A 26,356-nucleotide genomic window follows, 5' to 3' on the forward strand; every position below is an offset into this window, starting at 1 on the left:
CGAGATCAAATTTCATAGAACTATATGCCACCGCCAACAAAAAATGCATATAAAACTGGTGAAATCCACAGATCTGTACCTGAATTGATTGTATTGTACCAACATCACTTTTCCTGGTTTTGACAACACACCGTGATTATATGGGTGGAAGCTGGCTGAAGGACAGAAGGATAGGCAAAATTACTATTTTTGCAACTTGTAAACCCAAAAACTATTCCAAAGTTTTTTTTAAAAATTGTAATAAACATAGAACCCTGTAGAATCAAGGTTTGGGTGACGTCACCTAGGCGACTACAGCGCTGGATTCTCTACTTGCAATTTTCATCTTTTCTTCATTATGAGGTTTTTTTTTTCATTAATTCTTACTATTAAGAATATCACACTAACATCCTTATCTTGACTTATTTCGGGCAATCTCTTACACGTCGCCGAATTCCTGCCCTGAGAATGATGATTTCAGAGAATGGGCTCTGGATTATACGTGTTTGTCCCCTGGCTTTCTGCTTTTGATGTAATAAAGTTTGAGCTCGGGTGCCCGCGGGTACTGGGGAGCCAAGGACAACTCTTGAGCAGGTCCGGTTAGAGCAGATTCCAGAGGTTGACTGTGGGTGGGGAAACAGGACTAACGGGGGCTAGGTCACCAGTAGGAGTGAGGGATACATAAGCTCCGGGCACTTGGGCAACGGGGTACCGCATTTCTCAGCCCGGGGCCAGCCAGGGGAGCAGCGCCCGCTCCCCAGCTGCCGCGCCAAGACCCGGATGTGCAGCGCGCGGGGCGCTGGGCCCGCGGAGGCTGCAAGGCGCCGCACTGCAAGCGCGGGCGGTCACTGCGCTGGAGCAACCGTCCTCTCCCTCGATGCCGGCCCGGCGTCTGGGCACGCACCTGGCGGGCGCCTAGAGCTGGGACAGCGGCACCCAGCTGCTTTGTTGTCGCCACCGCCTCTTCTCTCTTTCCCTCCCAAGAAGGAACTCCTGACACGCCCCACCTGTGCGGGGCTCGTGTCTCTTTAAGAAGCCGGCCGGGGGCGGTGGTAGGCGTGGTCGCTGAGCGCCAATGCGGGGCGGTGTCGGGCCGTCCTGATAGGCCCGAGGTCCGGGCGGCGGCCGCGCTCGCCCGCGCAGTGCGCAGTAGCGCCGGCCGAGTGGGAGGAGGGCGCGCGGGTGGTAATTGGCCGCGGCGGCCGCCCCGCCCGCTACTGGCGGGTGGTCACGTGACGCGACGGCCGGGGGCTCCCGGCGCGGGGGACGCTGGTGGCCAAGATGGCGGCGGAGCTGGTGGAGGCCAAAGTGAGTGAGCAGCGGCGGAGCCGGCCCAGGCGGGCGGGCGAGGGGGCGGGGGCCGGGTGGCGGGCCGAGGTCTGCGCCTTCCGCCCGGGGCCCCGAGGCGCGGTCCGCCCGCGACTCGCAGCCCGGCCCCCTCACCCGCCCCCGACCCCGGGGCTCTAGTGCGGGCGGGGGCGGGGGAGGCGGGGGCGGGGTCCCCTCAGAGCCTCCCCGCAGCCTCCGTGCGGGAGTCGGTACTTGGACTTGAGGCGCGGTCCGTGCCACCAGCCGGAGCGGTTAGGGTCTGGGTGTTCCTGAACACGGGCTCAGGGCCGCGCCTCCCAGCTTCAGGCACAGTCTCCCCGGACAGCGTGACGGGCCGGGTGGCTCGTACCCCCCTTGTCCCGAGCAGGGATCTGTGCTCTTCGGCGTGGGGGAGTGTCTTCGCCTTCCCGCGCCCCCACGGCACGGAGGGCTGGCATCTGGGTCGCAGGCTCCCTGTCCAGCAAGTCAGGCTGGGGTTGGCGACTCCCTGTTCAGAACGGTCCCCTGACCGTTGTGCCACATCCTCCACCATCCAGGTGATGAGCCAGGGTCCCGAATAGCCCCCAAGTACAGTGCGCCCTCTTGGAGCCTGCACCTAGGGCTGGGTTTTGGAGCCCCCGTTCCGCTCCCGCGTTGGTCCCAGAGCCCCGCCCCCCTGCTGACACCGTCCCTTCTCGCGCTCGGGGAGCGAGCTTGCTTTCCTCGCTGGAAGAGAGCCCTGACCCCTGTTCGTCGTGCAAACAGCCTTAGGTCCTACCCTCTGCCTTTCTCCTTCCTGTTTCCCTCGGGACAGCATCTGTGAGGGCTCTAAACCCCACACTCCCGGGATCAGACCCCACATAGGTGCTTCCCCTATGCTGTACTCCCCGTGGAGTTTCCTTCTCAGATCAAACTCCTTTCCTACACAGCCCCCCTGCTTTATGCTTACGCGTTCGGGTCTGGCTTCTGAGTGTGCCACCCCAACTTCTGATGATCTCTTGTCTTGATCCTTGGAGAGTCCTGGCTGGTTCCAGTGTAGGCCTTTTCCTTTAAGATAGCTTAAAGATAGCACCAGAAGCTGCTGCTTCCCCATACTCCAGGTTGGGGCCCAGATTGCACATGGTATAGACACCATCCCCTTTTCCAGTCGAGGCCCCTTTTAACCCTCTGGGACTGTATTTTCTCATAGGTGCCTCCCTTGTGGTGAGGTCCAGAACCCTTGTCTCTACTAGACTAAAGTTTCTTCCCTTTTTCCCAGAGAAGTTTACTCATTGCCACCAATCCCTAGAAGGTGGGGAATTGGACCTTCTCAGGACTACGACATCACCCTCTCCCCAACCAAGGTTCTGACCTGTCAAGTGTTTTTCTCTTGCCCCTCCCTCTCCTTGTATCTCCCTTCCCTTCCTGCTGAGATCTGAAATGAGGCCTTCAAGATTCTGTGATTATGGGGTATTATTACCTTTACCCCAAAGCCCCACGCCCAATATTTTCCCCCCACACACTTCTGCCCCTTGTAGGGCTTTGAGAAATTGACACTTGCCCTGGAGGTGTGGTGGGCTGAACTCTGCAAGCTCAAGGCAGCAGCCTGCGGGCTCAAGTTCCCCGGGGCCCCAAACCTCCTCATCGGGGTGTGGTGCTGGGACTGGGCCCCCATCCCAGCCAGAGGGTAGGGTCTGAACTCTTTTTTTTATACCATCCAGGGCCTTGAAATATGATCTGATGAACTCTACTTGACCCTCCAGTGGCTGGGGCCCCCACCCCAATTAAATGAAGTGGACCTTTTTTCAAGTTCTCTAAAACGGATCCTCCGTTCAGGGGGGCTTAGGACCGCAGCACAACTTGCTCTGAGCCTGGGGAGACTTTCCCTCAGGCCCTTGCTGTCAGGGTGGAGTGCCTTATTGTGGAACTGAAACGTCCCCTCTTCTAGGCCCTTTCCTAGCCTCTCACATTAAGAGCTGGAGATTGTGTCTTTTGGGGTGTAAACAGGCCAGTCTGAGGGGAGGAAGAGGAGGCTTGCTGATAAACTTGGAAATCTGAGACTCTTAACTGAAGCCCCCACCACCAGCACCAGGGGCTGGGGAGAGGGGGCGTTCTGTGCACTCCTGGAGATAGTGTGCGGCGCTCTGCACAGATCTCCGATTTCCTGGAGAGAGGGGCCTTAACGTCTTTCTCTCTGATGCTCAGAGGAGCGCATGCTGGGGAGAAGTTAAGCGCAGCGGCTCTTTCCAGGCTGATGTTTCTGCTCATGGCTCCGAACAGGCCCAGAGGGGAGACTGGAAGCCATGGTGGCCTGGTGCTGTTTATAAACACAGAGCTGAGGGGCAGGCGGGGCAGGATGAAGCCAGGGCAGGAAGTGATCCGCGAAACGCTTGGGGCTTCTTCCTGAGTGTTTGTGCCCTGCTCCCAGTGTCATGGGCAGCCGCCCTGGGGGTGGCAGCTGCTGAGAAACACGAGTCATGAACATATGGCAGCTCAAGGGGTGTGCCCAGGATGCCAGTGCTGCAGCTCCGGATGTCCGACCTGGTGGAAGGGGCTAGGCCCTGGAGGAGGCAGGGGCCTCCCAGGGGCAGCATGATGTCAGATGTGCTGTGGCCAGACTGGGCAAGGCCGAGCCCACCTGCCGTTGGCTCCATGGCAGGCGATCAGCTTCCACGTGACATCGCCTCTCCCCTCTAAAGCCTTGGGCTGCTTCCAGAAGAAACCTCTTGTTCGCAAGCCTTTTTTCTCTGCTCAAGGTACGAAGTGAGTCTGAGGGAAGGTGAAGCCTCTTGTTTTCAAAGCATTCTGGACTTTCTGAGGGCTGGCAGACTGCTCTGGTCCCCGGGTGTGGGTGTGCTAGGGAGTGAAGGTCCCCAGGCAGCTGGGAGGAAGCGTCCTCAGGGATCCAATGCCCAGCCTGCCCCTGACACGCAGGGAGGCCCCTGGCCAGCAGCCTCCCCCTTGAAGCCTTGGCGGTCTCATCTGCATAGTGGGCGCTGGTGTTTGTGAGAGCCGTGACCATGGAAGGCCCCTGTGCGTGGCCAGGTACTCCATGTCTAGTGCAGGAGTTGGAGGCAGGGTCTCCCCCTTGAGGTTTTGCAGGCAGTACTGCACGGCCCAGCACATTTGTGTCTGTCATTTGGAACCTGGACAACCCTTCTGTCTCCAGCAGGCATCTGGAATCATAGAGGGTTCCCGTCCTACACTGACAGGAGGAGTCCAAAGCACAGCGAGGCCTGACAGCAGACCCAGGGGCATCAGGGAACCTAGGGCAGAGTCTGGATTGGAACCCGGGGCTCCTGAGCCCCAGCGCCACTGTCTGGTTCACGCCTCATCCCTGACAGCCAGGAGACAGGAAAAAACAGAGCCTCTGGCACTGAGGCCACACCATGCACCCCCTGGCAGGGCGCCCACCCACCTCTGACTGTCAGACTCTCTGTGTTGCGTTTAAGGGCTCAGCGGCTTCCCTGGGTGCTGTCCTGCTCCACTCACCTGCTTTCTGTGCCCAGTCTTGTCACTTCTATTTTTTCCCCTGTTTCCCTGGAAGTTGCTTTTTCCCATGACATTTCATTCATCGCAGGCTGGCCTCAGGGCTCAACATGGGTGGCACTGCCAGCCCATCCCTTGAGGACACTTTACTTATGTAGCAAACTGGGGAGCCTCACTCCCCTTGGTGTCCCAGAGTCTCACAGAGGGCAGTTCACCACCAGTGGGCAACCCCCTCAAAAAACAGGGCTCAGCTGAGCCCTTGTGTTCAGCTTGATTTTGTTGGAGGGACCCTGCTGGATCTCGTCCATCACTTTGCTGCAGCTCAGGTAGCCTCTCCGACCGCTGGATTCCCCAAGCCTTCCCCTCAGGCCCCGGGTTCTTAATTGGGGCTGGTCCTGCCCCCAGAGCATACTTAGTGACGTCTGCGGGACATTTATGATCGTCATGACTGAGGTCTGGAGTGCTCTTGGCATTGAGTTGGGGGGGCCAGGGCTGCTGTGCAGCAGCACCCAATGCCCCGGACAGCCCCCCATAGAGATCTGTCCCATCCCAGTGTCCGCAGTGCCGAAGGGGGAAGGCCTGCTGAAATGATCCACTGACATTCGGTGGCGTCGGCTGTGCTCAGCCCGGTGTTAGCGCTGGGGCAGCGTGGCCGAAAGGAGCCACACCTACTTTCAGAGTCTGGCCCGCATTTGAATGTAGCTTGGAGTTCATGCCTACCTGGCAGGGGTGTTTTAAGGATCAGGGTTAAGTATGTCGTCCCATGTCCCACTCTGTTCCTGGCAGGTGATTAGCAGTAAGTAATGTGGCTGCCATCTTCCAGACCGAAGGGAAAACATGTACATAGCCCATGTTGGCTGAGCACTTATTCTGCTCTATGTGCCTTACCTCAGCCTTCCTTGCCCACATTTCAATGAGGTGGATCCTGTCGTCCCCCCTGATGAAGAGACCGAGGGTCAGAGAGGCATCAGTGTTCTTAGGGAGGGGCTGAGGCTGTTTTTAGGAGTAAAGCAAGAGTCCCAGTTCCTGCCCTGGGGATGCTTTCAGACTTGAGGATGGGAAAAGAGAACCTAAAATAGAAGGTAGTGGTGGGGTGGAGGGGCAGTCAGAGGAGCTTTTGCTGTGTCGGGAGATTGAGGAAGGCTTGAGGAGGGGGAGGGAAGCAGGGCTGAGCTGGGAGGGGGCATCGTGGAGGAGGGAGTCGGCAGCCTGAGCAAAGGCATGGAGGTGGGACCAAGCCTGACTGGTGGGACAGGTGCTGAAGCCACCTCCTCCTGCCACCACGAAGGGGGCCTGGGGAGGCAGGGCCGGGCGGTGGCTCTCGCGGTCCACTGTGGTCCCCACGCAGTCAGGGCCCAGGTGGCTCCAGGAGAGCCCTGTGCCCATGGGCAGCCCACTCTGAGCACGCATGTCTGGTTGCTCTTCCCCAGAACATGGTGATGAGCTTCCGAGTCTCCGATCTTCAGATGCTCTTGGGTTTCGTCGGCCGAAGTAAGAGTGGACTTAAACACGAACTTGTCACCCGGGCCCTCCAGCTGGTCCAGTTTGACTGCAGCCCTGAGCTATTCAAGAAGATAAAGGAGCTCTACGAGACACGCTACGCCAAGAAGAGCTCAGAGCCCGTCCCCCAGCCCCACCGGCCCCTGGACCCCCTGACCATGCACTCAGCCTACGATCGGGCCGGCTCCGTGCCCAGGACTCCCCTCACAGGCCCCAGCATCGACTACCCCACGCTCTATGGGAAGTACTTAAATGGACTTGGGCGGCTGCCCGCCAAAACCCTCCAGCCGGAGGTGCGCCTCGTGAAGCTGCCCTTCTTTAACATGCTGGATGAGCTGCTGAAGCCCACTGAGCTGGGTGAGTCCTGCCCCCCGCGGGGTCTCCCAGCACCCGAGGCCCACCTCACAACTGCCCTGGGAGTAGTAAGGGCTGAGGGGAGGCGGAGGCCTGACCTCTCCAGGAAGCACAGGGCTGCCTTTGGGTCTTACGTTAGCAAACTGTTGTGGTGTCACAAATCACCCCAAATCCCAGCAGCTTGAAATAACCAACACCTATTAGTTCTGTTTCTGGGGGTCAGAACGTGGGAGTGGCCCAGCCGGGCGGCTCAGGCTCAGGATTGCTCACGAGGTCACATCACAGGCAGGCTGTCAGCTAGGGCCGCCTCATCTGAAGGCCCGAGCAGGGCCGTAGGGATGGGGCGGCTTCTACACATAGTTGCCGCCAGGTTTCGATTCTTCACTCCGTATTGGTGAGAGACCCTAGTTCATGCCACATGGGTCTCTGTAGACTGCCTGAGTGTGCTGACAGCGTGGCGTGGTGGCTCGCTTCCCTGTGGGCTGGTGATGGGAGGGTGGAGGCTGGGGTCGAGAGGGTGAACATGGGTGCATCCCAGCTGGAAGCTGAGGTCCATCAGGTAACCCGAACTGGGCAGTGGGATACCTTTGTGTCTGCTGCATTCTGCCGGCCACACAGACCAACTGTGGTCCATGTGGGCAGGGACTACCCCAGGCTGGACCGGGAGGAGATGGGGGTCCCTGGGGGCCACCCCAGAAGCTGGCTTCCATGCTCTTACTCCTTGTGGCAGAGGGGCTGGAAATTGGACCTGACCTTCCCTCCTCACCCCCCAACCCACAGAAGGCTTGTTTCCTAGCAGGAGGCCTGTGGGAGCAACCTTGGTCGGCGGGTTCAGGTAACCGGGGCATGGCTAGGCCTGCTCCCAAGAGGTGGGGCGCCATCAGGGCCAGAGGAGACAATGCCCAGGCTCTGTGGTTCCTTTCTGTACTTATTTCTTGTCCCCTGTGTTGGTTAAACATCTGCCACATTCCAGGCCTGCGTAGCACTGGACTGGCCCCTGGCCCCTCCTGGCTCAGGTGGCTCCCGATGGTGAGTGGGATACGATGGACCTCCTGCAGATCCTCAGGTGTAACTGGGTTCCCAGGTGTTCCGGGAGACCCCTCCTGGTGCCTCCTCTCTCTGTTCTTACACCACCCTCCTCCCATCCACTCATTCCTGCCCTCACTCACATTGCACAAAGAGTGCTGGCTGATTAGGTGCCACCTTGGGGTGGCAGGGAGCAGACTGAGCCCCCTGATCTTGAGGAGATTGCCTGTGACAGCCCGCAGGGCTCTGGGGTGCCCGTGGTCTGTGCTGGCTCCGTGGGTCGTGCTGTGCTCCATCTGCATCTCCTGTTCAGTGTCCCACATCTTTATTGTATCCCTGCTGCGTGCCCGGCGCAGGCCCAGTCACGAGTCGGTTCCTGCGAGCTGTGGCAGAGGTCACCGCCTCTCCGCACCCCACCTGCCCTGCCACTGGCTGCGTGGCCCCCCTCCCTCCCGCCCCGCTGACCAGTACCCTGCCCTGCTGGGCCAGGGGGCCCCCCCTCTGTCCTGCCCTGGGTGGGGGGAAAGAGGAGGGGGCTCAGCTGCCTCTCCCCTCCGGACTGCTGCCCTGGGGCTCTGCGAGGTTGGGCTGGAGGGGCTGTGGTCCCAGGTGAGGCGGCAGGAGGCTGGGGACGGGTGGCTGCTGGCCCCGGGGCTGGAGTCTGAGGGCTCTGCCCTCTACCGCCTTTTCTCTGGCACAGCGAGGAAGTTGCTGCCAGCCTTCAGGCGGGGAGCGGGCTGGCCCAGCAGCACCCGTCCTGGGGTGGACGCGATGGTGCTGGGGATCCTGGGCCCTTTCCTGCATCGCTCCAGGACGGTTTCCCCGGTGTCCGCTCCCCAGACCTCTCTCTAGGCCAGGAGCCATTTCCTGCAAGGGGTTCCCCCGGAGGCCTTGGGGGCCTCAGGACTGGCTGGCTGCTTCTGAAGGTCGGGCTGACACTTCAGTCTCCTAAGGACTCGAGAATGATCTTTGTGGCCAGGTCTTCACCAGGAAGCAGCACGGCAGGCTTAGTGCTGGGCGGGGGGACAGACCTGGAGGTGACTTTGAACTCAGGGCCAGCGGCCTCCCCTCCCCTCTGGACCATGGGCTTCCTTCCTGCACAGAGAGCGTGCAGTCACTCCTACCCCACAATGCATCGCTCTGCCCTGAGCCCCCGGGGACCCCAGTCACCTGATCTCCGGGAGAGTCTGCTCCCCTGTCTACACTAGGAATTACTCTGCTGGCGGCTCAGAACAAAGAGGCTGACCCCACCCTCTCCCCCACCCCCATCCCAGGGTGTACCCCTTCCCTGAGTCCCACCCTCTCGGGGACCCCCAGGGGCTGCCTGGCTTCCCAGGGAAGAGCCTCATCAAGCTTAGACCCTGGCGCTGGAGGGGCTGGTACCCTCTTGGGGACCAGCAGTGCTGTCTGCCCACTCCTCACCTGGCACCTCCGCACAGCGAATTCTGCAGTGCTGGTATTGCCCGAGAGCACTTTCAGGAGGCTCCGGCTCAGCCAGCTGCCCCTTCCCCTCCACCCTGCCCATGACCCGCCGACCAGAAGGAGGCCTGCACACCCGGGTCTGTTTCCCCGGAAGAGCCGCCGGCCGGCTATGGGATGCAGCCTGTGCCTGGTGGACAGGAGACATAAATCACACTGAGTGGAATGTTTGGGTTGGGGAGGGGAGGGGATAATAGAGCCCTGAGAGCTGGAAAGGCTATAGGAGACAGATGAGCCGCTCCAGTGGGGTGTGAGGACTGGTGCCCAGAAGGGTCAGGGTACTGGCCCAAGGTCACACAGCACTAGGAGGAAGGGGCCCCGGCTCTGACCTCCTCCCACTCCCACCAGTGCCCTGCCACCCTGTGAGGAGGTGCCTGTCCAGAACACACCCAGATTCAGGACCCGGCCTCCTCTCAGCATGAGGATCCCGACTGGCCTCCCCTCCAAGATGGGGCAAAGTGACTTGCCTCCCAACCATGGCAGAATTCAGAGGGCCAGGAACGGGGTCCTGGGTATGCCACTGCGGCTTGGGGCTCACTGGGCGTCTTGCCACCAGAGAGTTTCCCCAGCCTGCCCACTCGGGAGTCCACAGCCAGAGTCCGGCTGGGAAGGCTCCGACCCCGTGTCAGCAGGGAGAGGCCGCCATGGGCCTGGGGGCGGGAGGAGGCTCCCCGGCACCCTGCAGCTGGCACCATGCGGCGGGGCGCCTCCCACTGTGCCTCCGCAGCCGTGAGAGTGGGGGCCCATGCTGTGACAGTCCCTAGTGCCCCCAGTTCTCCAGGCACCCCAGACATGGTCGTTGGTTCAGTGTCTGCCCTGTCATGCCAGGCACACGGATGTCCCTCACCCAGTTTCCAAGCCCGTAGGCTGCTATTGCCCAAGCAGAGGCAAGATTGTGGGGTCCCTGGCCTGGCACATTTGCCAGGAAGTTACGCTAGAGGTGACTGAACGGTGCAAGGTGAGGAATGCGCTAGTGTAGGATTCCCAGCGAGCTGTCAGTACCAGGAACCCTTATTGCACAGCAGTGGTTTGTGGCAGTCAGGAAGGCTTCCTAGAGGAGGCTGCATTCCTGGCCAGATCTGAGAGGTGAGTAGCTGTAAGCCTGCCAAAGAGGAGGAAGCCAGGGATTATGTTCCAGGCCGAGGCCTTGTGGTGACAGCTTGTGAGTGGAGGCTTGTGACGGAGTGTGGTGTGGGGTGGAGGGAGGAAGAGCAGACTTGATGTGGGTGGCAGAGGCCAGAGAACCCAGGCTGGGTGTGCCTAGGGGAAGATAGGGGCTGATGGACTGTCCTGGGGGCTTCAGGGTTGCTGAGGGCCCAGTGACCTCTTCAGGTCTCATCTGCATGTCATGTCTAAGGTGGGTGTTATCCCTGCGGTGCAGTGAGGCACGGTGGCTGGCCTGCTGGCGTGGTGCACACCCAGCCCCATGGCCCTCCCCTGACATCCCGGGTTCTTCCTGTACCCTAGGAGCCTGGGCGCTCATGTGGTATCCCATGTCCAGTCTCCCAGCTCCAGGGTCAGGTGGCCTGGCCTGCTGGGCTGGCTGGACCCCGCCTGCCCCACCTGTGGGGGTTGGAGGGGCTCTGCCAGCTCTGCACAGGCCCTGGCCCTGGGGAGCACCCGCCATGACCTGTGAGGGGCCCCCGGTGGGGGGCAGGAATGTCCCGGACAAGGCTTCCAGCTGCCCCTAGTCCTGCCAGCTCACCTCCCATCTCCAGGATCCCCACTGTCCGTCCACCTGCCTGCCCACCTGCTTGGTCTCTTCCCCACATGCTGCTGGTTCCTCTCCACCCAGGAGGCTTTTAGAATAGCAGGCTGGTCATGTCTCTGCTTAAAATGCTCCCCTGACCTACTGAATTTTCTGCCCTTTCCCCACCCTGTTCCCTCCCTTCCCTCCCCTCCTCTCTCTCCCTCTCGCTGGCTTTGCTCCAGCCTCAGTGCTCCAGCGGCATGGACCTCCTCACTCTTTTTCCAGCAGCCAGGCCCAGTCCTGCCCCAGGGCCTTTGCACAGCTGTTCCCTCTGTCTGATACACTCTTCCCCAGAAGCCAGGGGTTAATTGCAAAGAAGCCCAGCCATAACTGCCACAGAGAGCAGGCCCTAGTCGGAGGTGTGGGCTCATTCCTTCCACCTTGTTCCTCTGTGTGTGTGATCCTATGAAAGCGGGGCTGTGTCCAGACTTTCGTCTCCCCTGCCCCACACTGTGCGCGCACGCTCAGGTCAGTACACGTTCTTTGCTGGTGGTGGTGTGCAAGGCTGCCTGGCAGCCGGCGCTATAGACACAGCTGTGCTGGCCCCTCTCTGTTGGTGTCTGGGATTGAGCCCAGGGACTGGTTCCCCCTCTGCTGGGTCCACTTGCTGCTCCCAGAATTTCAGCTCCCTAGAGGACCCCAGAGTAGGGGTTTCCTTCCTTTAGTCCCTGGAGGGTACTGAGCCCCATGGGTGTGCGGGGGGGCTGATTTCAGCCCCTGCTACTGCCAGCAGGGCCCCCATGGCCACCCGGCCTCGCAGCAGCCTGGGTGACAACAGAAGGACCTTTTGGTGATGTGTGCACAAGGAACCAGACTTTTCCATTGGGAAAATGGCTGATTCTCACTTAGGAGAGAGAGGTTTTGAGGAGAAATCAAATAGGCAAGTAGGTGGGGCATGTCAGAATCTTGGAGGGTGAGGGGGGTTGGGTTTTTTAAATAAAGGTGCTCAGGGAAGGTTTGCACTCCGGTGGCACCCATGCAGCCTTATTAGACACCAGAGCCGTGTAGATGGTTGGGGGAAACATGTTCTGGAAGAGGGAGTGGTGAGAGGAAAAGCCCTGTGGTGGCGTGTTCTCGGCAGGTGGGGGGCAAGGAGATCAGCAGAGGGTCTCTGTCCCTGATCAGAGGGGCACCCAGCCAAGGTGGGGAAGGGGTCAGGTGCGTTCCGAAAGAGGGGCCAGCAGAATGGCCAGGAGGCAGGGGCCGAGCGTCACCGACACTACCTGTGTCACAGCCTGGTGCAGCCGAAGGCCGCTGGTGGCTGATGGCCAAGGCCTGGGTTTGAGGGGCCCCCAGCCCCCTCCAGACGGTGTAGGCCGTGCCAGGTCCCCGCTCAGGTGGCCGTCGCCTCCTGCCAGCCATTTGGCTTTCTTAGGGGGCAGTCAGCCACTCCCGCCGTGGCGAAACAGAAACCTGGAATGCAGAGCATGTCCCCTGTCCCCAACAGCAGCCTCACCTAGAAATAGGAGCCCTTCTAGGGAAGGACCCGTATCCTAGTTCCTGGATGCCAGGGCTCAACCACCCTTCTCTTGGAGCTTCCTGGCCAGCGGGTGGCTGTGACAGTCCGCTGGGCCCTCCCCTGCCTCCAGGGCACAGTGTCTGTGGGCTGGGGGCTGGTATTTTTGACCTCCCACCCACCTTTTGCAGCCCAGCTCAGATATCGTGAGGCCCCTCTCCCCCCCTCAATGAGTAATTGCCCCCAAGCTCTTTGGGCAGGTCTGGGCGTGTCTGCAGGTGGCCTGTGTGTACCCTGCCCCCCAGTTAGGCAGCCTTCCTCAAGGGCCCCAGCCAGGACTTGGCAGGGTCCAGCTGGGCCCTCAACAAACAAGCATGAATTGGTGGCAGCAGCATGGCAGTTACACAGCCACCTGGCATAGAGTGCCAGCTACCCTGCGAGATGGGCTGTGGTGCAAGGAGGGCATCCGGCCTGGGGTGGGGGTGCGGGCATGCAGCCCCAGGCAGAGCTGGGGTGTGAACCCGTGCAGTGGCTTCTGAACCCAAGCTGGGTTTAAATTCAAATTGTGTTGGCTTTTTACATAGGTTACTTGTTGCCAAAGTTTGGAATCCAGACAGTTCTAGAGCACGGGTTGGAGGAGTAGAGCCAGGGACTGACCCCAGGCTGCATGTTCTCCCTGCCCAGGTTGCGCTAGTGCACAGCCACTCCTGGCGTGCTAGCCTTCTCTTGGTGGCCTTTGTGGTGCAGAGCTGAGTGAGGATGTTGAGGCAGAGACCATGGGCTCGAAAAAGCTGAAAATACTTATAGCCTGGCCCTGTGTAGGAATAGTCTGCCCCCCTATTCTGAAGGGTGGGCAACAAAAATCAAATTCTTTGCCACTGCCAACCACACACAGGCTGTGACTGTGGCCAGTCTCTGCAGGACCCCTGCCTCTATGTGGTCACACAGGTAGCAGCACAACACACACTCTGCCCTGCTCCTCCTGTCTCACTTAACAGCAGCATCTTGGAGGTCGCCCCCTATGGGAGCGCAAAGAGCGTCTTGAGTCTTCAGTGTCTGTTTTCACAGCTGCATAGTATTCCTCCACGCCATGTCCCCAAGCATATCAGAACCAGCCCACATCGGCAGGTATTCAGGTCATTAACAGTCTTTTGCTGATGGAAGCCACTGTGAGTAATGGGTGACAGCGGGCCTCTGTCATCCTGTGTCTGGGAGTGTCTGCAGCTGTGGCTCCTGAAGCACAGGGGCTGTTGCTTCCTGGGGTCGTTTGGGTTGTGCTGGGTTACCTGGCCTCCCAGCCACAGCTTCATCAGTTTGTATCAAGCTTTTCCTTCTCTTCCAATCTTCCAGTCGGTGTAATTTAATTTTTTTAAATTGAGGTACAATTTGCATACAGGTAAAACCTAGATACTTGGTGCATCATTTGAGTTTTAACAAATACACCCCAGGGACCCAAACACCATCAAATACAGAGCATTTCCCTTCCATAAAGTCCCTGAGTGCCCCTTCCCAGGAGTCCTCACCGCCTCCCACCTCCCCGAGGTGCCTGCTGCTCTGACGTCCCTCCTGTAGGTTAGCTTTGCTTATTCCAGGAGGTGACACAGCACACGTGCAGCATGGGCCTCTTTGTGTCTCCCTCTTGGGCTCTGCAGAGTGGTTTTAGATTTGTTTGTGTCATTGGTATGAATCACAAGGTTTATTTATTCTGTGAATATACCACAGCTTGTTTATCCATTCTTCCATTGGCAGGCTCTTGGGTTTCCAGTTTAGGGCTATAAGGACAAACTTTGCTGTGAGTGGGATTGCTGGGTCACAGGGTAGGTGTATGTGTAACTTTATTAAAGAACTTAACAGTTTCCAAAGGGGCTGGACCATTATATACCCTGCAGCAGAGTTCCAGTTGCTGTACTTGTCTGTCAGCACTTGGAATTGTCTTTCTTTCATTTTAGCCACTCCAGTGGATGCGGAGATTTTAAATCAACTTTGTATTCCTGGGCCAAATTCCAGGGGACCCAGTTATTTGCTTGTATTTCATTAAGTACTTCTACATCTGTGTTCATGAGGGATATTTTTGTGTCATTTTCCTTCCTCGATGCATCCTTGTCAAGTGTTGGTATCAGGATTATGCCAGCCTTGGAAAATGAGGGGAGAAGGGTTCCTTCCTACTCTGTTTTCTGAAAGACTTCATGCAGTTTATATAGCTTCTTCCTTAAATGTTTGATAGAAGTCACCAGTCAGGACCTGCAGTTTTCTTTGTGGAAAGGTTTTTTTTTATGACTTCAGTTTCTTTAACTGATAAAGCGCCTTTTCAAACTTCTGACATCTTTTCATGGCAGTTTTAGTAATTTGCATTTGTGGAAGAATTTGTCCATTTCATTGAAGTTACCGGATTTATTAGCAGAAAGTGATCTGTCACATTCCCCTTTTAAACCAAAAGGCTGAAGGATCTGTTCTATTATCTACCTTTCATTTCTGATAATTTGTGTTCTTACAGTTTTTTTATTCAGGCTAGCTAGGTGTTTATCAAAGAACTTTGTTGATTTCTTCTGTTGGCAGCTTTCTGTTTCACTGGCTTCCATTTTTATCTTTAATTTCCTTCCTTCTAAAGACTTTGGCCTTAACTTGCTCTTCTTTTTCTTGCTTTTCATGGGCAAGTGCAATTCCTTAATTTTAGACTCTTTCTTCTTTATAGATGTGTTGAAAGCTGTGACTTTCCCTCTCACAACTGCTTTAGCTGCCTTCCACAAATATCGTATCGTAAGCTCTCGTTCAGTCTAGAGCACTTTCTGATCGCCGTTCTCAGTGCAGTTATTGTTAAGAGTGAAAAGCCAACCCCTGGTAGACTCTCCCCCAAGTCCTGCACGCAGCGGGCGCTTCGTGGTGGGCGGCAAGCAGGGCTCGTGTGCGGTGTCCCTGCTGTGTGCCGGCTGCTCTGAGACTCCTGTGCACGTGGAGGTTCCCTGCCGTTCTCCCTCCTTATTTCCTCAGCTGGCCATGAGTGCCCAAGGCAGGCCCTCTGTTCAGCTTGTCCCTGTCCCTTCCAATAGTGCCATACAGACCCCACACCGAGCACTGCGTGGACAGGCACGCACTCACCAGGTGCCTGGGGCAGCCGTGTAGGGTGGGGACCAAGTTGTCGCTGGCGTCTTACAGATCTGGCGAGAGCAGGCTGGCCCCCGTGAGGTGGCTGCCCTGATGGTACACAGTCGGTCTGCCTTCATCCTTCCGGCCCAGCACAGCCCCTCTCCCCTGGCGAGCTGCCCTCCGTCTTCCTGACAGACACCTGGACTCCAGAGCTGGGAAGGCCATTGGTCCTCCAGTTTCCCTCACAGGGGGACATGGGGGCTGGATGTTTCTTGAACCTTGGGCCGTGGTGGCCCTGCCTCCATCCCACCTGTGCCTGCTTCCCTGTCTGAAGAAGGGCAGGCCTGTAGAAATGCCCGTGGTTGGTGCCTTCACCAGGGAGCAGACATGACCCCGGCTTTATCTTCAGTTCCACAGAATAACGAGAAGCTTCAAGAGAGCCCATGCATCTTCGCCTTGACACCGAGGCAGGTGGAGCTGATCCGGAACTCCAGGTGCGCTGTGTCCCCGCCCTCACTGACCTGTGAGGTGGCCGGCGGGGTGGCAGGCGGTCCTACCCGCGGGCCTGGGAGAGCCTTCAACCAGACCCAACGCAAACCCTGTGCTTGGTAGGGAAGGGAAGCCCATCCCTACCCAGTGCTCAGTGCCTGTCCCCTACACCAGACAGTGTGCAGGGCCAGCAGGCTCCTGCCACCTTTGACCTGCAGCCCCCTCTAACAGGCCCCTCCCCTTCGCTGTTGCTGACAGTAGGGCCTTTTTGGGCGCTGCGGGGCCCTGACCAGCATCTCTGGGCCCCATCCCCTCCATGCTGGGAAAACCCCAGCGTGATGACCACAGGTGTCCCCCGACGTGGCCTGGTGACCCCTGGGGGCAAGATGGTCTTGGGGGATTTGCTGGGCTATGACACATGCAGATGGAGGTGGTTCCCAGCTCTCTGACTGTGCTCTCTGAGGCCCTTCTGTGTCCAGCTTAGATGGACGCCACTGTGGGGGCAGCCATTTCTTAGGTACTTGGCACATGCCAGGCTGAACCCACCAACCCACTTAACATCCACACTAGACCCCCATTTTCCAGAAGAGGGAGGTTATTTGCGCAAGTCACCAGTGAGTTAACAGTAGGTGAGAATGTTCTAGGCAGCACTTGCAGGCCTTTAGTTGCAAGGGAGTAGCAGGTGGGCCCACCTGGCTGGCCCCCAAGAGGGTGAAGGGGTCAGTGTGGCGTGCTGGCTGCTCTCCCAGCCCATGGGCCCCTCCTCTCCTCACCCCTGACTCCCTTGGCACACAGGGAACTGCAGCCGGGGATCAAGGCCGTGCAGGTCGTCCTAAGGTAAGCCTCGGGCAGCCTGGGCCTGGGACTTCTCCCTCCCCCCGCCCCGTCCTGCCATGGCCCAGTCCAGCCCCTCGCCCTCCTGACACGGCCTTCTCAGGCTCCCTGCCCATCGGTGGAGCCCTGTTCCTCATGTCTTCCTGCTGTCTGTCCTTGTCCTTGTCTGTCCAGGCCCACTCAGGCCAGGTACGGGCTGAGATCTCCACTTGCAGCCCAGCATCGCCATCTTGCTGTCGTGCTGGGCAGGGCCCTCCTCCCTCAGCCCTGGCCCTGCGTCTGTCCTGCCCTCCCCCCCTGGGTCCCCCACTGCCCTTGGTCCCCGCGGCCTCACGGTCCTCATGTCGTTGCAGAATCTGTTACTCGGACACCAGCGGCCCTCAGGAGGACCAGTACCCTCCCAACATTGCCGTGAAGGTCAACCACAGCTACTGCTCGGTGCCGGTGAGTGGAGGCCCCGAGGCAGCCCCAGGTCTGCCACGGGGCAGGTGGGGACAGCACCCTTTGGGACTGAACTAGCTTGTCTGCTTCCAGGGCTACTACCCCTCAAATAAGCCCGGAGTGGAGCCCAAGAGGCCCTGCCGCCCCATCAACCTCACCCACCTCATGTACCTCTCCTCGGCCACCAACCGTATCACCGTCACCTGGGGGAACTATGGCAAGGTGAGCCAGGCGGGTGTCGCCTGCCTGCTGGCCCCTCCTGCCCTGTCTGCCCTCCCGGCAGGGCCCATCCAGCCCTGATGGCCCGCCCTGCCTCTGCCCCCAGAGTTACTCTGTGGCCTTGTACTTGGTGCGGCAGCTGACTTCCTCGGAGCTGCTGCAGAGGTTGAAAACCATCGGCGTCAAGCATCCGGAGCTGTGCAAGGCGCTGGGTGAGCTCTGTGGGCCTCCTCTGCTGCCTGCAGGTGGGCCTTCCCCGTGGTTCCTGCAGGTGGCCATGGTGCCATGGCTTTGTCACTGCCGGCCCTGTACTGGGCATGAGGGGTAGGCCTGGCCCTCTCAGAGTCCATCCACTGCCATCTCTGGGGCTCATTGAGGGTCTCTGGTGGATGCAGAAGGAGGAGGGAGAGCCAGGCAGCAGAACTGTCCATGCAAAGGCCTTGAGGCAGGGACGAGCAAGGTGTGCCCGTGGGCTGCAGAGAGCCGGGGCTCGGTCTGCTGGTGTCTGGGTGGGCTGGGCATGTGGGCTTGTAGTGAAAGTCCCTAGGAGGCAGCAGGGGTGCTGAGGTGCAGAAGAGCCTGTGAGGCAGGTGTTGTAGGCAGATACTTGTGGCCACTCGGCAGAGCAGGTGGGAGGGGGCCAGGCCTGGGGCCAGAGTGTGAGCAGAGCTTGGATCCACGGTCAGAGGTGCACTGGTGATGTGAAGGTCTGACCCAAAATGGTGGGACTGTTTTATTTTTCCTTTTTGGACTTTGAACAATCAAAAAAAAGTGCTGAGCAGGGGGATACTTACAGAGCATTAAAAATTAAAGTGCTACCACCAGGACTGCAGACAGAGCTAGTCCTGCCCCTCTGCCTGTGTCCCTGCACCCAGGGGCTGCCTGGCTCACGGCAGGTACTTGGATTTCTTAACAGAAACCAAAGGTTTCTTGCCTGAAAGCCTGAGGGTGTGCGGCCTCAGGCAAATTGCTGGCCCTCTCCCGTTGCCGTGAGGCTCTCCCCGTGTAACTTCTGACCTGTCCTCACAGCGGCTCTGGGTGGGGTCTGGCTATGTCCCTGTGTGACCTGCGGGGGGGGGACCCTGGGGGACCCCGAGGCACAGAGCAGCTGTGAGGTCTCTGTGATCTGAGGGCCTCACCTACCCTATCCCCTCCCCTTTCCCTCCAAGGACCCTTTCTTCAAACCCCCTTCCCCCACACCTGCCTGTCTCCCTGCAGGGACAATGGCCAACTTGACCAAGGTGGGCCAGAGTCAGGGATTGATGTGAGGGCCCAGCAGGACTCATCTGGGTACCAGTGGCCCACCAGGTGCTGAGGGGTCACCTGGAGGCCCATCTTAACTCCTCCTCAAGAGCAGCCAGGAGCCAGGGCCTGAGCCCTGCAGCTCTGGAGGCTGTTGCGCATATGCAGCCCTTGCTATGCAGGCCAGGCGGTCAGGTTTTCTCTCTGAAGCCCCCGCTTCCTTTCCAGGGCCTGCCCCTGGGCGTCTGGGCCCCGGGGTCTCTCTCCATCGCAGCTGAGAAGTCCTGCCTCGCTTGACCCTTCTGCTGCACACAAACTTCTCTCTATTAAGTAGGGGAGGCCTGGCTTCAAAACCAGGTGCACACTGCATCCGTTCTGGGCTGTCTTTCTGACGGGCCAAGGCCTCCAGGTCCACCATGAGCACTTATTAGCTAGAGAGGTGGGCCCTGGGGTGGCTGTGCATTACTGTGGTATGATGACCGACCTGCTACTGGGAACAGTTAGGGTGGGGGCGGGGGTGGGGACAACTCAAGCCCACGTGGAGGGGGGAGGTGGTTTCCCACAGATGAGATGCAGGAGTCACTTCGGCGGGGTGAAAGGATGTTCCTGGCTCCATGCTGGGCCAGGGCCGTCCTGATCCATCTAGAGATGCAGTTTGCCTGCATCACTTCTGCCCAGTCCTTGGGGATGCTTTTCCTGGGAATTAAGGCAGGTGGATGGTGCTGTTCGGTGGCTTCTTGTTGCCTGCATCTTTCCAGAAAAGTCCTGTGGGTCATAAAAAGCCCCAGCAGGGCAGGCTTATTGAGGGGGTACGCCCAGGTTGTTGTCAAAAGTAACTGTCCACTGCCCAGGGCTTTGTTATAGATCCTCTTCAGAGCCCTGGGCCTGGGAGCCTAAACTTGTATCTGGTAGTCCTGGAAGGTTGACGGATAGTGGGGGTGCTCCATGTGTGGACATCCCCCTGAAATGGGGTTGAGGGCACATATCACTGGTGCCAGAGGACACCCGCCTCTCGGCACCTGTCCCAAGGGCACCTTGGTCCCTGCCGCTGACTCGGCCACCCCCTCCTCTGCAGTCAAGGAGAAGCTGCGTCTGGACCCCGACAGCGAGATTGCCACCACCGGCGTGCGGGTCTCCCTCATCTGCCCGGTGAGTCACCTTCCTGCCCTGCCCTTTGCGTGGGGCAGCCCTGGCCAGCCGTGCTGGGCCGCAGCCTGCTCACGCCCCTGGCCGCTCCCCCCAGCTCGTGAAGATGCGGCTCTCGGTGCCCTGCCGGGCGGAGACCTGCGCCCACCTGCAGTGCTTCGACGCCGTCTTCTACCTCCAGATGAATGAGAAGAAGCCCACCTGGATGTGCCCCGTTTGCGATAAGCCGGCCCCCTACGACCAGCTCATCATCGATGGGTGAGTTGCCGGGCCGTACAGGCTGCTGGGCTTGGCCCTTCACCTCTCTGGGCCTCTGGAAAGCGCAGAGCCTTGCAACCTCTGAGCTCTCTGCCTCTGGACTTCCTAGGTCCTCTGAGCTGCCCAGCAGGCCCCTTTTGCAGCTTGGAAGCTGCAGGTCAGAGAGAGAGGCAAATGTCATCCCTGCAGGACATATCAGGGCCTTCACTGCGTGGGCAGTGGCAGTGTGATTTAGGGTTCAGAAAGGGGACTCTGACCCAGGAGGTCTACTATTGCTCCCTGTGTGACTTTGCGTTCTGAGTCTGTTATTCCCCACATAAAACGGGAACCCAAGAGCCCCCAGCCTCAGGCCCCTACATGATTCAGGGAGCTGCTTTCCCGAGTGACGTTGAGCACAGCCTGAGCCAGGCCCTTTACACACAAAGGTGACCAGGGCGCACTCAGTTCTGTCTCATCCTGCTTGTCTGTATCCCAGACGGGGCCAGAGTACAGCCAGGCTGTCACCCCCTCCACGCATGCTGGCCTAACCAGCGGGCCCTCTGTGTGATGTGGGGGGGCAAGGGGGAAAATGCCGTTCTCCCCAAAAGGGAAACTTTGCTCAGGTCTTAGGTTTCCAGAAACCGAGCCCAGCACCTGACTGACTGGCTCCTGCCAGGCGCTGGCCACACCCACCTCCTGTCCTTGGAGCTGGGAGGGTGGGAGGGAGAGGCGGTGGCCCTGGCCGGAGCCAGTGCCCAGGCGGCCAGGCTGAGTCTGGCAGCTGCACTCTGGACCCGTCGCCTATGCAGGTGAGGCGTGTGCGCTCTGTGGGGATAGGGATGGCCCCCAACCTACAGGGGCTGGGCGGCAGTTTGTGCCCTTGTTGAAACACTTGTCTCTGGTCACCGAGCTCAGGGTTTGCCAAGCCCTCCCTCTCATCTGCCCGGGAGGTGGCCTTGATCACCCCCACCCTAAGATGAGGAGGAAACGGAAGCTTAGAGCCAGCAGTCACCTGCCCTGAGCCCCACCTCCACCCATAGCTCGCAGTGGCTGGGCCAGGAGTCAACTGAGGTATGGCCAGCCCGGAGCCCGGGTCTCCTCCCTGGAGGGGCTGAGCTGCTGCCCCTCCTACACTGTTCAGCCTTGGGGTGGAGTGAGGAGGCCCCTGGGGCCGGGCACGAGGGCTGGGCCTGAATGGCGGCTCTGTTCCTGGCCTGGCAGCTGTGCAGCCCAGTGCAGCCTCCCTCCTCCACAGGCCTAGCGCGGGTCACTCAGGCTGGGGTGGTGGCAGCTTGGACAGCTCCAGGGAAGATGGGGCTGGGGCTGGAGCGTGTGGCTGTGCCACACTCATGTCACAGTCCTAGCAGTGTAACCAGAGAAGCTCCCTGAAGGAAGGGTCCTTGATTCATGCATTTATTCCTTGAGGCTCTGTCCTCGGCCCTGACCTGTGTGATCCAGGGGTCCCTAAATGGACTCTGTCCCAGACCCTGCCTTCAGGGAGCTCACAGTTGGGCATGAGCAGGTGGAGAGAACTGAACCAGACAGACAGTTCTATTGCGTGGGCTCTGGAAAAAGAAGAGGAGCTGTACAGTGGGGCTTCAGAGGGTGATTAGGAGTTTTCCAGGTGGGGCTGTACATTGCAGGCAGAGCAGGGTGACCCTTGAGTGGTGGGTCTGTGAGTGATGGTGGAGTGGGGAGCTACAGTGTGGGGTGAGGGGGCCCAGAGGATGTTCTGGAGTGGGGCAGGGCCTCCCTCTTGGGTGAATGGGCTGAGGTAGTCGGAGTCACCTGGAGAAGCGCAGAGTTTTGACACACACGTGCTGGGGGCTGGGGTGGGCCCAGGGCCACCACAGTGAGGGTGATCCCTGCACCAGGCTGGCCTGGCCTGAGCACTCGGCTGTTACTTGGGGTTCCCCTGGCTCTGGAGATGGTGGGCGCCAGCATGCCCCATCCTGCATGTGGGGAGACCGAGGCCTCATAGCCAGGAAATGACAGGACAAGACCAGAACCCAGGCCTGCTGCCCTTTGCCTTCTGGCTTCAGGGAGCTCACTCCCCTTTCCTGGGCCTCAGTTCTTCATCTGTAAAGTGGGCCTGGCTGGCAGGACCCCAGCGGAGCAGCACCCAGGGCTAGAGCACATCGTGGTGGGCTTGGCCCCCTGCTCTTGGGGATGCTGTTGTCTGTACTAGGCTGAGGCAGTGCCTCTTCTCTCCCCACTTTGTTCCAGAGTCTCTCGGGGGCTTTGAGCAGCTCCTACCTTCTCTCTGAGCCTCAGTTTCCTCTTCTGTAAAGACAGGGGCAGCACAGAATGGGATGGGGCCAAGTGGGTAGGACCCCCAGACCCCATGCCTTTGAGCAGTTGGCAGGAGGCCCATCACCTTGCCACGAGAGCCCTCAGAGCACTTTGGCAGCGCTTCTCTGGGCCTGTCAGGTGCAGGCCCCTGTCAGGCCCTTGGGACCTTGGGTCACTGGGCCTCGGCAGGTGCTGTCCTGAAGCCATTTTTGCAAAGCAGGCAGTGGTTTAGTGAGGGTCCTGCCGAGTGCAGGAGAGCAGGGTACAGCCCCGCTGACCCCCACACCGGCCCCCCAGGCTCCTCTCCAAGATCCTGAGCGAGTGCGAGGACGCCGACGAGATCGAGTACCTGGTGGACGGCTCGTGGTGCCCAATCCGCGCCGAGAAGGAGCAAAGCTGCAGCCCCCAGCGCCCGATCCTGGTGCTTGGTGAGTCCCTCAGGCCCTGGTGCCCGACTGTCTGCTCGTCCCCGTTCCCAGGGTGGTGGGATTGCTGAGCATCATGTTCTGCCCTGCAGCATTTTTACCTAGAACACACCGTCCCAGTGAGGCTGATACCGAGACTGGGCAGGCCTGGGCGTGGGGCTTGCGGTTATTGGGGGCTTGCTGTGTTGCAGGCACTGTGCAGGGCGCTGGGGACCCAGTGGAATCCCTGTCCTTGGGGACCTGCTGCATGATGCGGCAGCTGAGGTGTCCTAGGGCTCTCTGCCTCTCACCTGCCTCGGTTTCCCCACTCTGTGGGTTAGCAGCCATCCTGAGCTCTGTCCCTGTCCACTGTAGGGACCTCGGACACCAATGGGCTCCTGTCCACCCCTAATGTCAACGGCGGTGGCGTCGGCGTGCTTGGGGGTGCCGGTGGCGGGGGCGGCGCTGGGGGCGGCATTGAGAATGGGAAGCCAGGAGCCGACGTGGTGGACCTCACGCTGGACAGCTCGTCGTCCTCGGAGGGGGAGGAGGACGAAGACGAGGACGAGGAGGACGAGGACGAGGAGGGCCCCCGGCCCAAACGCCGCTGCCCCTTCCCGAAGGGCCTGGTGTCGGCCTGCTGACCGCTTGCCGCCGCCACTGGACGCTCGATTTTCCTGGTGCTCACCACGTGGAGGGGCGCAGGCGGGCCTCGGGGTACAGAGGGAGGAGTGATTTTTTTTTTCTTTTTATTGTTCATTTCGTTTTTCCACCTTTTCCTTGGCTCCTGGCACCTGTATCTCTGGACTCTCCCGTCGGAGGTTTAAAAAATAAAAAGAAAAAGAAAAGAAAAGCGAAACCAACAAAAATACCAAACTCTCTGAAGCAATGCCAGCCACCCCCACAGCTGCTTCCCCCGCCAGGGTCGGGCCGGAAGACTGCGCAGACCCTGCGAGGGGCGGGCGGGGCCCAGGAAGCCCCTCCCCGGGGCGCCGAAGACCATTCCCGCTGGTGCGAGGGACCCTGCGTGGGTGGCAGCCACGACTTCGACATTCGTCTGTTCCTTTGCTTTTTTTTCTCTGCGAACCTGTCCTCTCGCCCAGGGACCCTGGGACGCGCCGCCAGCAGCGAGCGTTTTAGCCAAGAAGCCATGGAGTGGGTTGGGGCTGGGAGGGGGGCGGCGGGGGCGGGCAGACGGCGGGGGGCTGGGGAGGGTTTAGCCACAGATGTGTTGTATTTTTTGAAAGTGCAATAACTTGGTATTTTGAAGACCCGGCATGTGGCCAGGACCCCCCGCAGAAGGCGGGGGCCCCAGGGCGCGGCACCGTGTGGCGTGGGGGGGGGTCTCAGTTTTCTAGCCAGCTACCTCGGTAATTCCAATTCAGGTTAACTTCCCTACGGAACAGCGCAGATGACCACATATGTCGCCACTGCCGTCCGCCCCTCCTCAGCAGGGTGGGGAGGGCGGCCACTGCCCGAGGGCCAGCAGGGACTCCCGCCCCGTCTTCTCCACTTGGGGTGGTTCCCTCCCCTCTTCTCGCTCTTGGGTTTTCCGACGGGTATGAGGCCTGCCGGGCACCCCGGCCCCGGGAGCCACACTCTCGTCTTCCGTCTCCCACCAGGACGGGCCGGGGCCCACCCTTCAGCACCTGTGGGGACCCGGGTGGCTCCCGGCCTCAGGGGTCCAGCAACCACGGGGGCGCCCACAGCTGCCCCAGATGCCTTGGGGGGCCTGCAGCTGGGTGCCCGGTCCCCACCCAGTGTCCTTGCCTCCCCGAGGCTGGGCCTCGTTCTCCAGACCACCTCTGCCCTCTGCTGTTTCGCTTTTTTTCTTCCCCGCTGCCCCCAGCCCCAGAGAATTTTCCTTTGTATAGACAGAACCCTTCTAGTCAGGAAGCAATATCATCATTTCAGGTCTGAAGAAGAAAGGGACACAAGTCTGGTCGAGGGCAAATTCAGTTTTACTGTAGAAACTCGGTCATGCAGTTCGGCACCCCCTTGGTCTGCACTGGCAGCTGAGGGCCGCTGTTTTCTAATATTTGTATTCTAATTTAATTGTTTTTAAAAAATGCAAATAAAAAAGGTCAAGGTGAAGCCATCAAAGCGTCTGCTTCTCTGTGGGCAGGGCTGTCAGCTGGGATGAAACAGGAAGACAAAACCTCGTACCCCGACGACAGTTCCTGTCGCCGCACGCATTCAGAATTCAAAAGGCACCGCGTTTTGTCAGACGGGGAAGATTTCACATCAGGTTGCAGGGTCCAGGGTCCTTTTGCTGGGCTGGGCAAGAAATTCAGACAGAGCTGCGGAATCCCAGGATTGCGCTTCTCTCCTGGGTGGCCAAGAAGATCCACAAATGGCCCCAAAGTTCACTGATGCTCGACCTCATTTCCCCAGGGAAATGCAGATCACAAACACAGGACACCAACTCACACCCACTGGGACGTTGGGAGCCAGAAAGACAGTTAACAGGTGTTGGCGAGGACAAGGGAGGAACTGGAACGCCACACTGTTGGAGGGAGTGAAAAATAGGGCAGCCTTGGTGGAAAACAGCTGTGTGTTCCTCAAAGGGTAAAACAGGAAAGTTTTTTTTCCGTCTGGTCCAGCAACTCTACTGCCAGATCTCTACCCCAAGGTTAATGAAAAGAGGTTCACATAAAAACTGTGAACACGATTCACAGCAGCCAAAGAGTGAGAACAAACCCAGTGTGAATAGATACACACAATGTGGACCGTCCACACAGAAGGGAGCAGACTCTGACACACTGCATTGTAGATGGACCCTGAACACACGATGCCCAGAGACACCAGACGTGCACAGCCGCAGTGTGTGGTCCCATTTCCGTGAAATGCCCCAAACAGGCAGATCCACAGACAGAAGTGGGTTCATAGGGCTGGGGGAGGGGAATGGGGAGTGACTGCTAATGCAGGAGACGTTTCTTTCCCGGGTGATGGAATGTTCTGGAATTAGGTAGTGGTGATGGTTGCAGTTTCTCAAATGTGCTAAAACCGGTGGTTTTACAGGGTGAATTGTGTGTAATATCTCAATTAAAAGAGAGCCTCTCACCTCTTAGCAGAGGGGACATGGGAATGTGAGTGAAGAGGCCCACGTGGGCTGAGCGGCTGCCAAACTGTCGCCTTTGCTGGCCCCATCAAAGGCCTTCAGTCTCCTCACAGCTGGATCAGGTCCCCGCGGGGGCTGGCTGTGGACCACTGCCCCACAACCCCAGACCAAGCCGGACACCTGGTTCGGAATCCCAAGCCTGCAGCCGTGTGATCACGTGACCGTGGGCAGGTAGCTGACCGTGCAGCAGGAGCCGCCAGCCTGCATCCTCCCCTAAGCCCCTTGGCTTGGTTCCCCCATGGCTGCTATGCAGCCCCCACGCCACAGAGCCCGGCTGTGCCCTCCCAGGCTGTGGCGCGGCCGTCAGTGCTCCTCGGTGTCTCTTCACCACCTGCCCTCAGCCCGGGCCTTGATGGCCTGAGTCTGACGAGGCTGGTCAGGATGGGAGGGAAGAGGGCCCTCCCTGGGACCCTGGAAATGGCCATATGTGGTGACCCCAACCCAGAGGTGGGGACTGCGGCCCACATACAACCCACCCACTGGGGGAGGGGGCCCCAGCCAACTTCCCCAGGGGATGTGAGGGGAGC

The 26,356-nt window shown here is 59.3% G+C and overlaps 1 protein-coding gene across 3 annotated transcripts; it reads left to right on the top strand.

Moving 5' to 3' along the window:
* The first annotated feature begins 1,045 nt into the window (after positions 1-1,045).
* PIAS4 (protein inhibitor of activated STAT 4) lies at positions 1,046-24,802 on the top strand. Of its 3 annotated transcripts, none has more exons than XM_073220461.1 (12): positions 1,046-1,287; positions 2,988-4,022; positions 6,186-6,612; positions 15,814-15,898; positions 16,689-16,730; positions 17,081-17,171; positions 17,262-17,390; positions 17,494-17,599; positions 19,705-19,778; positions 19,873-20,033; positions 22,602-22,732; positions 23,084-24,802. In XM_073220461.1, exons 3-12 carry the CDS (start codon positions 6,189-6,191, stop codon positions 23,350-23,352), a joined length of 1,512 nt encoding a protein of 503 aa, XP_073076562.1. In that variant the 5' UTR covers positions 1,046-1,287; positions 2,988-4,022; positions 6,186-6,188; the 3' UTR covers positions 23,353-24,802. The 3 variants fall into 3 exon arrangements, with proteins under 3 accessions (XP_073076562.1, XP_036874273.2, XP_073076563.1); XM_073220462.1 differs by lacking the exon at positions 1,046-1,287 and adding an exon at positions 2,565-2,630; XM_037018378.2 differs by lacking the exon at positions 2,988-4,022 and having other exon boundaries at positions 1,050-1,287.
* The last annotated feature ends 1,554 nt before the right edge of the window (positions 24,803-26,356 follow it).

The sequence above is a fragment of the Manis javanica genome, chromosome 13 (assembly GCF_040802235.1).
Source record: "Manis javanica isolate MJ-LG chromosome 13, MJ_LKY, whole genome shotgun sequence".
NCBI classification, from domain to species: Eukaryota; Metazoa; Chordata; class Mammalia; order Pholidota; family Manidae; genus Manis; species Manis javanica.

Excerpts from the sequence above, each read along its gene's own strand:
- PIAS4 (XM_037018378.2), top strand. The coding sequence starts at position 1,261 with ATGGCGGCGGAGCTGGTGGAGGCCAAA. Across the intron at positions 15,899-16,688 it reads GAGCTGATCCGGAACTCCAG|GGAACTGCAGCCGGGGATCA; the intron begins GTGCGCTGTGTC and ends CTTGGCACACAG. Across the intron at positions 17,172-17,261 it reads ACAGCTACTGCTCGGTGCCG|GGCTACTACCCCTCAAATAA; the intron begins GTGAGTGGAGGC and ends GTCTGCTTCCAG.